The following is a 16,667-nucleotide window of genomic DNA, read 5'->3' on the forward strand; positions in this document are numbered from 1 at the left end:
TTCAAATGAAAAACAGCAGGCCAGTTTTTTCTAAAACAACTTTCCTCAAATTGACATATGGGGATATTTGCCAGCTCTACTCCGTTCCGAGGGGCAAGAAGGCTTGTTCAGTTGCTGATTCAGAGACACAGACACCTATATAAATGTGTTCCAATTGGCCCAGTTCCTGAGTCGTGTTCATTAGGCACCAAACTGAAGAAAACTGACTGAATCACCTGAACTGGGTTAACTGAATTTGTCCCGACGTTCTTGATTTAGTTTTTTTATGTACTTATGATTTTTTAATTGTTTTACTTTACCCCCTTTTTATACCCAATTTCGTGGTATCCAATTGGTAGTTACGATCTTGCCTCATCACTGCAACTCCTTTACGGACTCGGAAGAGGTGAAGGTCAAGAGCCATGCGTCCTCCGAAACATGACCCTGCCAAGCCGCACTGCTTCTTGACACACTGCTCGCTTAGCCCGGAAGCCAGCGGCACCAATGTGTCAGTGGAAGCATCGTCCAACTGACAACTGAGGTCAGCTTGCAGGCGCCCAGCTCGCCACAAGGAGTTGCTAGAGAACGACGAGACAAGGAAATCCTGGCGACCAAACCCTCCCGTCACATGGGGCTCCCGGTCACGGCCGGCTTTGACACAGCCTGGGATTGAACCCGAGGTTGTAGTGACGCCTCAGCACTGCGATGGAGTGCTTTAGACCGCTGCGCCACTCGGGAGCCCCCTATTTGTGTACTTGTTTGACATTTTACTGCATTATTAGGAGCTACTAACATTCACTGTGCCCATTATAACATCTAAACTGTGTATGCGACCAATAAACATTGATTTTAACTGAACCACCTGAATCCCTTTTTTGTTTGCAGTTGCAAAACATTTTGCTGCAGTGTGCCCTAATAAAGATGTGTCCACAAACCTGTCTGGAACACCAACTCTTTGCCCCCCACCCCCACAGCCTCCAGGTTGATGAAGGCTCGGACCTGCTTGGCCCAGGGATGCTGAGTGATGAAGCCATGACTCGCCTAACATAGATAGAGTATAAAATATTTCACATTCCATGTTACGTCATTGAATAGAATTATACAAGAACAAAAGGTGTCCTTGCACAAAAGAGGAATAGTATTTATGATTCTGGCTGAAACAAATCAAAATATGATTGTGAAATTCCTCTTAGCTGACCTGACCAGTGTTCACTACTGTCCCCAGTTTCTCTCTCACCTGCTGCATGGTCTCCTCTGCCCCGTTGAAGAGGAACACTACCCCGTGTCGTAAGGGAGTGGAGAGATTGGCCAGGGAGTGGAGCACCTCCAACATCACCGCACAGCTCACCGCATCATCACTCGCACCTGTCACACGCACACGCAGGTGACATGGGGTCATAAAAATAAAAAATGCTGTCAGAATAGCTTTGCGTGTGCGTGCGTATATAGTCTCGTAGAATCACACAGGTGTTTGTGAATATTGGCGAGCGAGATTAGTGTGTGTTTGTGTGTGCGCCTGTGCCAGTGCTGCTGAAATTCCTACCTGGGGAGGGATGAATGCCTAATCACACAGTGGGAGCAACAGTGATCTCTTAATGCCAAACTGTTACTGCCTAAACATCAGACAAGCTACACAGTGGGAGCAACAGTAGCCTGAGTCTACTTAGAACCGTTCATCAGAAAAGCTATTCAGCACTGCACGCCCAATGCGCAGCCTGCCCTGTAGGTAAAATGCACATCTCGTGCCAGATTCTGGTTAAGCGGTTGGTGCTGAATACAAATCACCCCCGGAAATGCAAGGTCGAGTCCCGGTGCGGCCGCTCACCCGTGTTGCCTTCTACTCTAAAGCTATTCCCATCTAATAAAAACTTTAAAATACAAAATACACTACAAGTGAAACAGAAGGAGGGTGGAATTCCACACTTTGGCCCTTTGTCCCGCAACCAAAAAAATCATGTCCCGCATTTTAAATCAACAAATTCAAACACAGCTAATTTACAAAAAAGGCTAATTTGTCCTGGATTTCAGTCAGACATTCCAACCGGTCTCTTTTGCAGTCCAGTTTTGCTATTGACGAGATACACACCCAGTTTGGCCAGTTTATTAGGCACTGGGTTGGACTGCTCTTTGCCTCCAGGACGGCCCAGATTCCTCGGGGCATGGAAACATTACTCACTTGGAATCAAGGGACCTAACGTGTGCCAGGAATACATACTCCACGCCATCCGGTACTGTTGACACCAGGTTAGGATGGGGCCATGGCTGTTTACGCCAAATCCTGACTCTGCAACAGGAACTGGGATTCATCAGAACAGGCAATGCTTTTCCACTCCTCAAATTGTCCAGTATTGGTGATCGTGGGCCCACTGGAGCCGCTTATTCTTGTTTTTAGCTGATAAGAGTGGAACCTGGTGTGTTATTCTGCTGCAATAGCCCATCCGTGAAAAGGACCAACAACTTGTGCATTCTGAGATGCCTTAACAGTGGTACTCAACCGTTATTTTCCTGTTAGCTTCCACAATTCTTGCCATTCTCCTTCGACCTCTCAATGAGCAGTTTTCGCCCACAGGACTGCCTCTGACAATGCTTTTTTGTTGGTCGCACCATTTTCGGTAAATCCTAGACATGGTTGTGAAAATCTCAGGAGGCCGGCCATTTCTCCGTTTTTGGAACTGGCGTGCCTGACACCAACGTTCATACCACGTTCAAAGTCGCTTAGGTCACTCATTTTGCCCATTCTAACGTTAAATCTAACAGTAACTGCATGCCTCGATGCCTGCCTGCCTGCTTTATATAGCAAGCCATGGCCACGTGACTCACTGTCTATAGGAGCGAACCATTTCTGTGAACGGGGTGGTGTACCTAATAAACTGGCCACTGAGTGTATAGTACCAGTCAAAAGTTGACACCTACTAATTCAAGAGTTTCTCTCCATTTGTACTATTTTCTACATTGTAGAATAATAATGAAGACATCAAAACTATAAAATAAACACATATGGAATCCTTTAGTAACCAAAAAAAGTGTTAAATAATTCAGATATATTTTATATTTGAGATTCTTCAAAGTAGCAACCCTTTGCCTTGATGACAGCATTGCATTCACACCCCTTGATGTTTTCTACATTATGTTACGCTACAGCCTCATTCTAAATTGATTAAATGTATATATTTTTTGTTCGTGTTTAGTCATAAAGCCTGTGGTGGGCTTAACAACAAGTTTATCTTTAATACTTGTATGTTTGAGGAATTTTTATTATGGGATTTGTTGTTTGAATTTGGCGCCCTGCATTTTCACTGGCTGTTTTCAAATCGATCCCGTTAACGGGATTTCAGCCGTAAGAAGATAAAGGCCTGATTGGTGAAGTGCTGCAGAGATGGCTTTCCTTCTGGAAGGTTCTCCCATCTCCGCAGAGGAACTCTGGAGCTCTGTCAGAGTGACCATCAGGTTCTGGGTCACCTCCTTGAACAAGGCCCTTCTCCCCCGATTGCTCAGTTTGGCCAAACGGCCAGCTCTGGGAAGAGTCTTGGTGTTCCAAACTTCTATGTTCTTGGGGACCTTCAATGCTGCAGAAATGTTTTAGTACTTTTTCCCAGATCGGTGTCTCGACACAATCTTGTTGTTTCAGAGCTCTACTGAAAATTACTTTTAACCTCATGGCTTGTTTTTTGCTCTGGCATGTACGGTCAACTGTGGGACCTTATATAGACAGGTGTGTGCCTTTCCAAATCATGTCTAATCAATTGAATTGAACACAGTTGGACTCCAATCAAGTTGTGTAAACATTAAGGATGATCAATGAAAAACAGGATGCACCTGAGCTCAATTGACACTTATAGAAAAGGGCCTGAATGTAAATAAGGTATGTTTTTTTATTTTTAATACATTTGCTAATATTTCTAAAAACCTGTTTCACTTTGTCATGGGGTATTGTGTGTAGCTTGATGAGGAAAGCTTAGCCTAGTGGTTAGAGCATTGGACTAGTAACCGAAAGGTTGCAAGAACGGATCCCAGAGCTGACAAGGTACAAATCTGTCGTTCTGCCACTGAACAAGGCAGTTAACCCACTGTTCCTAGACATTCATTGAAAATAACCATTTGTTCTTAACTGACTTGCCTAGTAAAATAAAAGGTAAAATAAAATACAAATATTTTTTTTGATCAATTTTAGAATAAGGCTGTGGCATAACAAAATGTGGAAAATGTCAAGGGGTCTGAATACTTTCCGACTGCACTGCATAGGCCGCAACAGTAAATCTTCACCTGACTGAAGCAAGGCAACAGGTGTAAAGGCATGGGGAGGTCAACTCAAGAGTGTTGGTGGTTACTACAGTGCCTTGCGAAAGTATTCGGCCCCCTTGAACTTTGCGACCTTTTGCCACATTTCAGGCTTCAAACATAAAGATATAAAACTGTATTTTTTTGTGAAGAATCAACAACAAGTGGGACACAATCATGAAGTGGAACGACATTTATTGGATATTTCAAACTTTTTTAACAAATCAAAAACTGAAAAATTGGCCGTGCAAAATTATTCAGCCCCTTTACTTTCAGTGCAGCAAACTCTCTCCAGAAGTTCAGTGAGGATCTCTGAATGATCCAATGTTGACCTAAATGACTAATGATGATAAATACAATCCACCTGTGTGTAATCAATTCTCCGTATAAATGCACCTGCACTGTGATAGTCTCAGAGGTCCGTTAAAAGCGCAGAGAGCATCATGAAGAACAAGGAACACACCAGGCAGGTCCGAGATACTGTTGTGAATAAGTTTAAAGCCGGATTTGAATATAAAAAGATTTCCCAAGCTTTAAACATCCCAAGGAGCACTGTGCAAGCGATAATATTGAAATGGAAGGAGTATCAGACCACTGCAAATCTACCAAGACCTGGCCGTCCCTCTAAACTTTCAGCTCATACAAGGAGAAGACTGATCAGAGATGCAGCCAAGAGGCCCATGATCACTCTGGATGAACTGCAGAGATCTACAGCTGAGGTGGGAGACTCTGTCCATAGGACAACAATCAGTCGTATATTGCACAAATATGGAAGAGTGGCAAGAAGAAAGACATTTCTTAAAGATATCCATAAAAAGTGTCATTTAAAGTTTGCCACAAGCCACCTGGGAGACACACCAAACATGTGGAAGAAGGTGCTCTGGTCAGATGAAACCAAAATGGAACTTTTTGGCAACAATGCAAAACGTTATGTTTGGCGTAAAAGCAACACAGCTCATCACCCTGAACACCCATCCCCACTGTCAAACATGGTGGTGGCAGCATCATGGTTTGGGCCTGCTTTTCTTCAGCAGGGACAGGGAAGATGGTTAAAATTGATGGGAAGATGGATGGAGCCAAATACAGGACCATTCTGGAAGAAAACCTGATGGAGTCTGCAAAAGACCTGAGACTGGGACGGAGATTTGTCTTCCAACAAGACAATGATCCAAAACATAAAGCAAAATCTACAATGGAATGGTTCAAAAATAAACATATCCAGGTGTTAGAATGGCCAAGTCAAAGTCCAGACCTGAATCCAATCGAGAATCTGTGGAAAGAACTGAAAACTGCTGTTCACAAATGCTCTCCATCCAACCTCACTGAGCTCGAGCTGTTTTGCAAGGAGGAATGGGAAAAAATGTCAGTCTCTCGATGTGCAAAACTGATAGAGACATACCCCAAGCGACTTACAGCTGTAATCGCAGCAAAAGGTGGCGCTACAAAGTATTAACTTAAGGGGGCTGAATAATTCATGATTGTGTCCCACTTGTTGTTGATTCTTCACAAAAAAAATACAGTTTTATATCTTTATGTTTGAAGCCTGAAATGTGGCAAAAGGTCGCAAAGTTCAAGGGGGCCGAATACTTTCGCAAGGCACTGTATGTGTCAGTGTCTGGAGCAGTGACAAAAAAACATGCAGATTTGTATGCTGACGAGAAGTACAAGTAGGGCCTACATCAAGATCATCTGATCTAAGCTGTCAAGTCAGCAGATAGAGCACATCAAGGCCATAGAACTGTTTGGCCATAATGACCATCATTATGTGTGGAGGAAAAGGGGGGAGGCTTGCAAGCCGAACAACACCATCCCAACCGTGAAGCACGGGGGTGGCAGTATCATGTTGCGGGGGTGCTTTGCTGCAGGAGGGTCTGGTGCACATCACAAAATAGACGGCTTCATGAGGTAAGAAAATTATGTGGATATTTTGAAGCAACATCTCAAGACATCAGTCAGGAAGATAAATCTTGGTCACAAATGGGTCTTCCAAATGGACAATGAAACCCAAGCATACTTACAAAGTTGTGTCAAGATGGCTTAAGGACAACAAAGTCAAGGTATTGGAGCGGCCATCACAAAACCCCGACCTCAATCCTATAGAAAATCTGTGGGCAAAACTGAAAAAGCGTGTCCGAGCAAGGAGGCCTACAAACCTGACTCAGTTACACCAGCTCTGTCAGGAGGAATGGGCCCAAAATTCACCCACCTTTTTGTGGGAAGCTTGTGGAAGGCTATCTGAAACATTTGACCCAAGTTAAACAATTTAAAGGCAATGCTACCAAATACTAATTGTGTGTATGTAAACTTCTGACCCACTGGGAATATGATGAAAGAAATCAAAGCTGAAAGAAATGATTATCTCTATTATTCTTACATTTCACATTCTTAAAATAAAGTGATGTTCCTAACTGACCTAAGACACTGACTTTTTACAAGGATTAAATGTCAGGAATTGTGAAAAACTGAGTTTAAATGTATTTGGCTAAGGTGTATGTAAACTTACAACTTCAACTCTAGATGGATAGATGGATAGGTACAGTGGGGCAAAAAAGTATTTAGTCAGTCACCAATTGTGCAAGTTCTCCCACTTAAAAAGACAACTATGACAGACAAAATGAGAAAAAAAATCCAGAAAATCACATTGTAGATTTTTAATGAATTTATTTGCAAATGATGGTGGAAAATAAGTATTCGGTCACCTACAAACAAGCAAGATTTCTAGCTCTCACAGACCTGTAACTTCTTCTTTAAGAGGCTCCTCTGTCCTCCACTCCTTACCTGTATTAATGGCACTTGTTTGAACTTGTTATCAGTATCAAAGACACCTGTCCACAACCTCAAACAGTCACACTCCAAACTCCACTATGGCCAAGACCAAAGAGCTGTCAAAGGACACCAGAAACAAAATTGTAGACCTGCACCAGGCTGTGAAGACTGAATCTGCAATAGGTAAGCAGCTTGGTATGAAGAAATCAACTGTGGGAGCAATTATTAGGAAATGGAAGACATACAAGACCACTGATAATCTCCCTCGATCTGGGGCTCCACGCAAGATCTCACCCCGTGGGGTCAAAATGATCACAAGAATGATCACAAAAATCCCAGAACCACATGGGGGGACCTAGTGAATGACCTGCAGAGAGCTGGGACCAAAATAACAAAGGCTACCATCAGTAACACACTACACCGCCAGGGACTCAAATCCTGCAGTGCCAGACGTGTCCCCCTGCTTAAGCCAGTACATGTCCAGGCCCGTCTGAAGTTTGCTAGAGAGCATTTGGATGATCCAGAAGAAGATTGGGAGAATGTCATATGGTCAGATGAAACTAAAATATAACTTTTTGGTAAAAACTCAACTCGTCGTGTTTGGAGGACAAAGAATGCTGAGTTGCATCCAAAGAACACCATACCTACTGTGAAGCATGGGGGTGGTAACATCATGCTTTGGGGCTGTTTGTCTGGGACCAGGACGACTGATCCGTGTAAAGGAAAGAATGAATGGGGTCATGTATCGTGAGATTTTGAGTGAAAACCTCCTTCCATCAGCAAGGGCATTGAAGATGAAACGTGGCTGGGTCTTTCAGCATGACAATGATCCCAAACACACCGCCCGGGCAACGAAGGAGTGGCTTCGTAAGAAGCATTTCAAGGCCCTGGAGTGGCCTAGCCAGTCTCCAGATCTCAACCCCATAGAAAATCTTTGGAGGGAGTTGAAAGTCCGTGTTGCCCAGCAACAGCCCCAAAACATCACTGCTCTAGAGGAGATCTGCATGGAGGAATGGGCCAAAATACCAGCAACAGTGTGTGAAAACCTTGTGAAGACTTACAGAAAAACGTTGGACCTTTGTCATTGCCAACAAAGGGTATATAACAAAGTATTGAGATAAACCTTTGTTATTGACCAAATACTTATTTTCCACCATAATTTGCAAATAAATTCATTAAAAATCCTACAATGTGATTTTCTGGATTTTTTCTTCTCATTTTGTCTGTCATAGTTAAAGTGTACCTATGATGAAAATTATAGGCCTCTCCTCTTTTTAAGTGGGAGAACTTGCACAATTGGTGGATGACTAAATACTTTTTTGCCACACTGTAGGTAGGTAGGTAGGTAGGTAGGTAGGTAGGTAGTAAAGTTGAGTAACATAACGAAAAAGACATATGTTGTATTGTACTGTACCTGGACTGTTGGCCACAGTATCAAAGTGGCAATTGGCCAGCATGAGGTGCTGAGCCCCAGCCTTGGGCTCCAGACGGACAGCAATGTTGCTGACCTTACAGTAGGATGTGATCCCTCCCAGGAACTTGTAGGAGCCTGTGGGTCTCTGTACGTCCACAGTGACAGAGTTGGGTCCTGAGGCGCTAATGGTCTTGATGTACTCTATCTGCTCCAGCAGGAAGTTTACCGTTAGGACCTCGTTCTCTCGGCTGCCCACGGGACGGGGACCGACGCTGGTGATGCGCTCCAGGTGCTTCCTGGTACCAGACAAGGCATACAGGGAGTCAGCAAATATGCTGAGGTATGGCCATATCCATGTACAAGGACCAATGAGCACCAACATGTGAAGTACATAGGAGCATGTCAGATTGGGTGTAAAATGAAAGCTAGGCAAATGGAAAGGGGGTCAATAAAAACATTATCATAAAACGTGTTAAAAAGGTATTAGAAAAATATCAAAACACAATAATGTTGAAGTCCCCTGCCAACTCATGAACGCAACGTGTTGGTCCTATGTTTCATGAGCTGAAATAAAATATCACAGAAATTATCCATATCACAAAAAGCTTATTTCTTTCAAATTTGGTGCACAAATTAGTTTGCATCCCTGTTAGTGAGCATTTTTCCTTTGCCAAGATAACGTCTTGATATGCCACACCTGTCAGGTGGATGGACTGATTAAACAGGTGCAACTTGCGCTGGGGACAATAAAAGGCCACTCTAGAATTTGCAGTTTTGTCACAACACACAACAGATGTCACAAGTTGATGAACCGTGGAAATGGCATGCTGACTGCAGGAATGTCCACCAGAGCAGTTGACAGATCATTTAATGTTAATTTCTCTACCATAAGCCACCTCCAATATCGTTTTTGAGAATTTGGTAGTACGTCCAAACGACCTCATAACCGCAGAAAACCTTTAACCACGCCAGGCCAGGGCCTCCACATCCGGATTTTTCACCTGCAGGATCGTCTGAGACCAGCCACCAAGACAGCTGATGAAACTGTGGTTTCTCATCTGCATGCTCGTCATCCTAAACAGGGCCTTTACCCAATTGCAGTTCGGCATCGAACCCGACTTGATGGCCAATGGTACCATGGAGAAGTGTGCTCTTCACAAATTAATCCCAGTTTCAACTGTACCGGGCAGACGGCATGGCATTGTGTGGGCAAATGGTTTGTCGATGTCAACGTTGTTAACAGAGTGCCCCATGGTGGCAGTGGGGTATGGTATGGGCAAGCATAAGCTGCAGGCTCATTTTATCGATGGCAATTTGAATGCACAGAGACTGTGACGAGATCCTGAGGCCCATTGTTGTGCCATTCATCTGCCACCATCACCTCATGTTTCAGCATGCAGCATGCAGCATGATAATGCACAGCCCCATGTCACAAGGGTCAATTCCTGGAAGCTGAAAAAGTCCCAGTTCTTCCATGGCCTGACATGTCACCAATTGAGCATGTACCTCTGCAAGACCCAGAGTTACCTCTGCTGCAGAGGATAAGTTCATTTGAGTTACAAGCCTTAGAAAATGCTGCCCAAATAAAGAGTTCAAGTAAGAGACACATCTCAACATCAACTGTTCAGGAGAGGCTGCGTGACTCAGGCCTTCATGGTCAAATTGCTGCAAAGAAACCACTATTAAAGGACACCAATAATAAGAAGAGACTTGCTTGGGCCAAGAAACACGAGCAATGGACATTAGACCGATTAGACATTAAACTCGAAAGCCCAGGAAAATAAACAGGCACAGTAGGCAACAATACTGTAAAGTAGGCCTAATAATGCTCAAAAATAATGCTTAAATAAATCGACTGCTGGTCTTTACTGTATGCTGCACATTTTTACATTGTATTCCATTTCCAATGAGATTATTCAAGCCGTCGACTCACTGATGAATGAAAATTATGAGCGATCGGCAAAGGCCATCTGTAATCGGCTGGCATCATTGCACAAAATCAACATCGCTCTAATCACAGTTAGAAGACAGTTGAAGAAACTTGCGTGGATTTATGGAAAGGCTCAGTAAGAAATGTTATGTTTTTTTATTCTCTGAACATTAACCGTGTGTTTGCTTGTTTTGTACTGTTCTGTAGTTTCGACCCAATGATTCGTCTGACAAACAAAGAACTTTGCGTCCTGCAGGCCCAGGCATGGATCAAAGCTGGCGAGACATTCAATGATGGCATCTTCACAGACGAATCAACCGTGGCCCTTGAGCAATTTGCTCAAAATTGCTACAGATAAAAAGGAAGACGGTCAAGCAAGCCGAGTCCCAAGCATCTTGAAATGGTTACAAAAGTATCTCTAAAAGCATTGATGTTCATCAGTCCACGGTAAGACAAATTGTGGACTGTTGCTACTCTCCCCAGGAGTGGCCGTCCTCCAAAGATGACTGCAAGAGCATAGTGCAGAATGCTCAATGAGGTTAAGAAGAATCCTAGAATGTCAGCTAAAGACTTACATACATTTCTGGGGACGATTCTACATTACATAAAACACCAAACAAGAATGGTGTTGTAACGAGATTCGTCTTCCTCTGAAGAGGGGTATGAAGGATCGGACCAATATGCAGCGTTGTACGTGTAAATGTTGATATTTATTAACACTGAACACAAAATAACAAGGAGAACGAACGAAAACTAAAATGGGGAAAACAGGCTACCTAAGTATGATTCTCAATCAGAGACAACGAACGACACCTGCCTCTGATTGAGAACCATACCAGGCCAAACACATAAATACTACATAGAAAAAAGAACATAGACGACCCACCCCAACTCACGCCCTGACCAAACTAACACAAAGACTTAATAAAGGAACTAAGGTCAGAACGTGACACGTGTTCATGGGAGGACACAACGGAAGAAGCCATTGCTGTCCAAAAAAAACATTGCTGCATGTCTGAGGTTCGTAAAAGAGGACCTGGATGTTCAACACCGCTACTGGCAAAATATGGACAGTTGAGTTGTTTGGAAGGAACACACAACACTATGTGTGGAGAAAAAAAGGCACAGAACACCAACATCAAAAACTCATACCAACTGTAAAGTATGGTGGAGGGAACATCATGGTTTGGGTATGCTTTGCTGCCTCAGGGCCTGGAAAGGTTGCTATCATCGACAGAAAAATGTATTCCCAAGTTTACCAAGACATTTTGCAGGAGAATGTAAGGCTATCTGTCCGCCAATTGAAGCCCAACAGAAGTTGAGTACAACAGGACAACGACAAAAAATGCTCTCCATCCAACCTCACTGAGCTCGAGCTGTTTTGCAAGGAGGAATGGGAAAAAATGTCAGTCTCTCGATGTGCAAAACTGATAGAGACATACCCCAAGCGACTTACAGCTGTAATCGCAGCAAAAGGTGGCGCTACAAAGTATTAACTTAAGGGGGCTGAATAATTTTGCACGCCCAATTTTTCAGTTTTTGATTTGTTAAAAAAGTTTGAAATATCCAATAAATGTCGTTCCACTTCATGATTGTGTCCCACTTGTTGTTGATTCTTCACAAAAAAATACAGTTTTATATCTTTATGTTTGAAGCCTGAAATGTGGCAAAAGGTAGCAAAGTTCAAGGGGGCCGAATACTTTCGCAAGGCACTGTATGGTAAAGCCTTGCTTTCAACGTCCACAGACGTCTGGACCAGCGTTTATTTGGCCCAAACATTGACGTCCATGATTTGTTCACAAATCTGAATCAATCAAAGACGTTTATGTTTCACAAGTTTGGACAGTACAAATCAGCAAAGAAAAGTAGAGTATAGTTCAGCACAGTACAGAAGAGTACAGTAAAGATCAGTAAACTATAGTTCAACACAGTACAGTAAAGGAAAGTAAGAGTATAGTTTAGGACAGTACAGTCCTGTACAGTAGAATAGAGTTCAGTACAGAGTAGAGCACACCAGAGTTGAGTACACTATAATGTACTGTACAAAACTTCACTGTTCTGTACTCTAATGAGGTCTACTTTGATGTCCAAACTTCTGAAACAGACGTCAAGTTGACACTTGATGTCAGGCATGTAGACCCCCACTTCCAACCACTACCTATCCTGGTCCCAGATCTGTTTGCGCTGTCTTGACAACTCCTATGGTCATTTGTCATGCTTTATCACCATGAGTTGGTAAGACAGCACAAACAGATCTGGAACCAGGCTACCCCTTTCCTTTCTCCACTCAGGAGACGGAACTGCCATAGCGCGCTTCGCCCCCGAGCATCACGAGTTCTCGCCCAGCGCTGGGCAGTCGCTGTATAAACATTTCACTTCACCCACTATAACATCTGCTAATCTGTGTACATGACCAATACACTTTGATTTGGAAGTCCCAAAAGGGCTATATGTGTGTGGCTAAGTAAACTGTACGATCCAAATAACTTCAGATTCCTTTTCCTTTGTCTGGCAGGTTTGTCCTCAGATTAAGTAGCCGTCACATTATTTGACACCTTCATAAGGCTAATGTATGTAGACTCCCACCTCATAACTTCCTGTCCTCCACTAAAGAGTCACTAATATAGTTTGGCTAATAGAGTCCTTTCCTGCATGTTAGCCTCAGGGTTGCCCTCTGATTATATAGTCTATACAGCCTAAATGTGTCACATGAACATTCATCAAGTGTATGTGTCTACTTTTGTCTCTCTATGTAATAGCGTCATGAAGCAGGATTTCATCAAATAAGCAGCTGCTCTTTGATTAACTGAACAGCAGACATCAATCAACTGTTTATAATGGGAATGAAAATAAGTATGTTAGATAATGTGCTAAGCTGCAAGCCTTCAAGTGTCTATGCTGCAACAGTCTATGTACCAGAGGGCTAGGGGTCAAAAGCATAATGAGTGCTCTAACTCCTCCCTCCTCCCCCTCTAACTCCTCCCCCTAAGTCTGTCAGTCTGTCCTATCTGATGTCATTCTCCTGTCTTATCTGGTGTCCTGTGTAATCTTAAGTATGCTCCCTCTAATTCTCACATTTCGTTCTCTCCCCTTCCGGAGGACCTGAGCCTTAGGACCATGCCTCAGGACTACCTAACCTGACGACTCCTGGCTGTTCCTGTCCCCAGGCCACCTAGTCGTGCTGCTGATCAAATTTCTGCTGTTTTGCCTGTGGTTATGGAACCCTCACCTGTTCACCGGACATGCAGCCTTGTCCTGGACCGTCTGTTTTCGACCCTCTCTCTCTCTCTATCTATATTATTTTTAATAAATCTATGAACATCTTGAATAATGATCTGGCTTTAATGGCCATGTACTCTTATCTCCCCCTGGCACAGCCAGAAGAGGACTGGCTACCCCTCTGAGCCTGATTCCTCTCTTGTTTCTTCCTAGGTTCCTGCCTTTCTAGGGAGTTTTTCCTAGCCACCATGCGTCCATATCTTCATTGCTTGCTATTTGGGGTTTAGGCTAGGTTCTGCATAAGCAATTTGTGACACCTGCATAAGCAATTTGTGACACCTGCATAAGCAATTTGTGACACCTGCATAAGCAATTTGTGACACCTGCATAAGCAATTTGTGACACCTGCATAAACCATTTGTGACACCTGCATAAGAAATGTGACATCTGCATAAACCATTTGTGACATCTGCTCATGCAGAAACGGCTTTATAAATACATTTGATTTGATTCAGTTTAGCCTATGTACAGGAACATTGGTATCTCTGTCGGCTGATATCGCCTTCACTACTGACAGGTTCAAACTGTCAAGAAACAACGGAGAAGCATTGTTTTCCATTTACTCCTCCAATTTTCAACCGACCTTAGCAACACCCTAGTGACACCTGGGGTGTAATTAGTCAAAACAGTTTCGTTTTCCAACGAAAACGAGAGTTTCTATTGGACACATTTAGGTAGGTCCCTCCCTATTTAGTTCCGTTTCAGAAACGTTTAGCAAAAGAATGTGGGTTAACTTGCAGGACAACAACTACCGGTGGATTGTACTGTTGGTAGCTAGGTGGGACTCGCTGAGGTAAACCACTAGAGGAAAGGTTAGTTTGCGCAACGGGGACTTTAAAGGTAACCTGGAATTGATATCGTGAAATAAGTTATATAATGCAACCTGTTGAGATTCGAGAATACATATCTGCAACAATATCAAGATTTACCTTGCCCTGACAGCATTGAACTCGCCAGTAGCTTTTCCAAAGACAAGTTGCTGTAATGATAAATGAACAAGTCCCCACAGCACCAGAATAAATACAGTCACCAGTGCGACTCCGACGCCTTCGTGTAGCAGGTAAAAGCCCACTTTGGGTTTCTTTTTCACGACACTGCATCCGTTGGTTCCGCATTGATCCTCAGGGTCATAATTCCTTTCGGAAACATTGTTTTGCAAGCAGGCTTTTATTCTCCTAATATTGGTGCCACTCTGCATCCTTGCCACTGGTACACCTTCAAGCGTCGCTTCGGTGAACACCTGATGGATGACGAGAGGGGGAAACTTCTTTCACTACAAGGAAGTAGACGATGGTATAAATAAAATCGAAGGTGCATCAGTTCCCAGTCAATTATTATGATAAATTCTCTGGTCTTATCAATTCAATACCTATTGGTTATGGGGAGAACACTTGTAAATAAAGGCCATACCTGTGCACACAGTCCCAGTGATATCTTCCCTTCTCAATTGTCAGTCACTTACAGCCTCCTGATTTCCACCAATCAGCGTGCCCGAATACATATTTGGACTCTGACCCCTCCCACTCCAGGTCAGAACTCGTTTAATCTGGCCCAAACGAAAGATGATTGCATTCGTTTTGGAACCGGGCTGCTTCCCAGGCACGAACCAATTTCCCCGTTCAAAGCCAACGGTGAAGTCGGTTCAAGACAAAAGTGACATCATTAAGCACGTGGAGTAATGAGTAGTGTTATGTGTTTCCACGTGCAAAAGTGATTGCTTTTGATTAAACCACATGATCTGCCTTCCCAATGAAATCTAGTTTGAAATACTCCAACATGTTTTAAGGAAAAGAGATATGGTTTGTTTCTGGATGATGCACCTTGTTAACAACCTGACCAAGCGGCGCAGATTACTGTTCGATTTGAGAAGGCAGCTCTTCTCTCACCGCTTTTCCCGTTTACGTCATTGGCCATTGACCTGTCATCGCAGCTCAGGATAATCTAATCCGCCCAGCGGCTATCGTTGTCGGCAGATGAAGGCGCAAATTTGACTGCCGACCAAATTTTCAGTCAAATCAAATATAAAACGCAACATGCAACAATATCAAAGATTTTACTGAGTTACAGTTCATATAACGAAATCAGTCAACTTAAATAAAAAAATTAAACCTTAATCCAGGGATGCAACTTTCACTGGGGACATGTCTCCCCCCCCACACACACACATTCTGAAATTATATTTTTGTCCCCTCCGTTTTGTAATTGGAATGTGATACAAAACGAGGCAACTGTATGCTTTAGGACCATGTGGATGCCTCCAAGTGGTTGGGTAGGCTGTTTGGAGTGTTTATAAAAAATATGTACCCCCACACTTTTAAAACCAAAGTTGCCACTCCTGCCCTAATCTATGGATTTCACATGACTGGGAATACAGATATGCATCTGTTGGTCTCAGATACCTTTAAAAAAAATGGGTCTCACAATGGGCTTCAGGATCTAATCACAGTATCTCTGTGCATTCAAATTGCCATCAATAAAATGCAATTGTGTTCATTGTCCAAAGTTTATGCCTGCCCATACCATAACCCCACTGCCACCATGGGGCACTCTGTTCACAACGTTGGCATCAGTAATACAAGACGCCATACATATATTATGCGGTTGTGAGGCCGGTTGGAAGTATTGCCAAATTATCAAGAACTACATTGGTAGTTAACATGAATGAACATGAATTTATCTGGCAACAGCTCTGATGGACATTCCTGCAGTCAGCATGCCAATTGCATGCTACCTCGAAACTTGAGACGTGGCATTGTGTTGTGTGACAAAACTGCACATTTTAGAGTGGCCTTTTATTGTCCCCAGCACAAGGTGCACCTGTGTAATGATCATGCGGTTTAATCATCTTCTTGATATGCCACAACTGTCAATTGAATGGATTATATTGGTAAAGAAGGAATGCTCACTAACAGGTCCGTAAACAATTTTGTGCACAACATTTGAGAGAAGCACGTTTTTTTGTGTGTATGGAACATTTCTGGGATATTTTATTTCAGCTCATGAAACATGGGACCAACACTT

The 16,667-nt window shown here is 43.2% G+C and overlaps 1 protein-coding gene across 2 annotated transcripts in view; it reads right to left on the reverse strand.

Annotated features, from left to right (window-relative positions):
* Positions 1-15,262, reverse strand: part of LOC109877858 (endoplasmic reticulum metallopeptidase 1) — a 63,432-nt gene extending 48,170 nt beyond the window's left edge. The window contains exons 1-5 of one of the 2 annotated variants that reach the window (XM_031803284.1): positions 15,057-15,262; positions 14,576-14,886; positions 8,438-8,733; positions 1,217-1,344; positions 915-1,020 (exon numbers count right to left, since the gene is read on the reverse strand). In XM_031803284.1, coding sequence (XP_031659144.1) covers positions 915-1,020; positions 1,217-1,344; positions 8,438-8,733; positions 14,576-14,844 — 799 coding nt within the window. In that variant the 5' untranslated portion in view covers positions 14,845-14,886; positions 15,057-15,262. Of the gene's footprint in view, positions 1-914; positions 1,021-1,216; positions 1,345-8,437; positions 8,734-14,575; positions 14,993-15,056 lie in introns of those variants that run through there. The other variant, XM_031803283.1, reaches the window with a different exon arrangement.
* Positions 15,263-16,667: the final 1,405 nt, after the last annotated feature.

Source organism: Oncorhynchus kisutch, linkage group LG23 (assembly GCF_002021735.2).
Source record: "Oncorhynchus kisutch isolate 150728-3 linkage group LG23, Okis_V2, whole genome shotgun sequence".
NCBI classification, from domain to species: domain Eukaryota; kingdom Metazoa; phylum Chordata; class Actinopteri; order Salmoniformes; family Salmonidae; genus Oncorhynchus; species Oncorhynchus kisutch.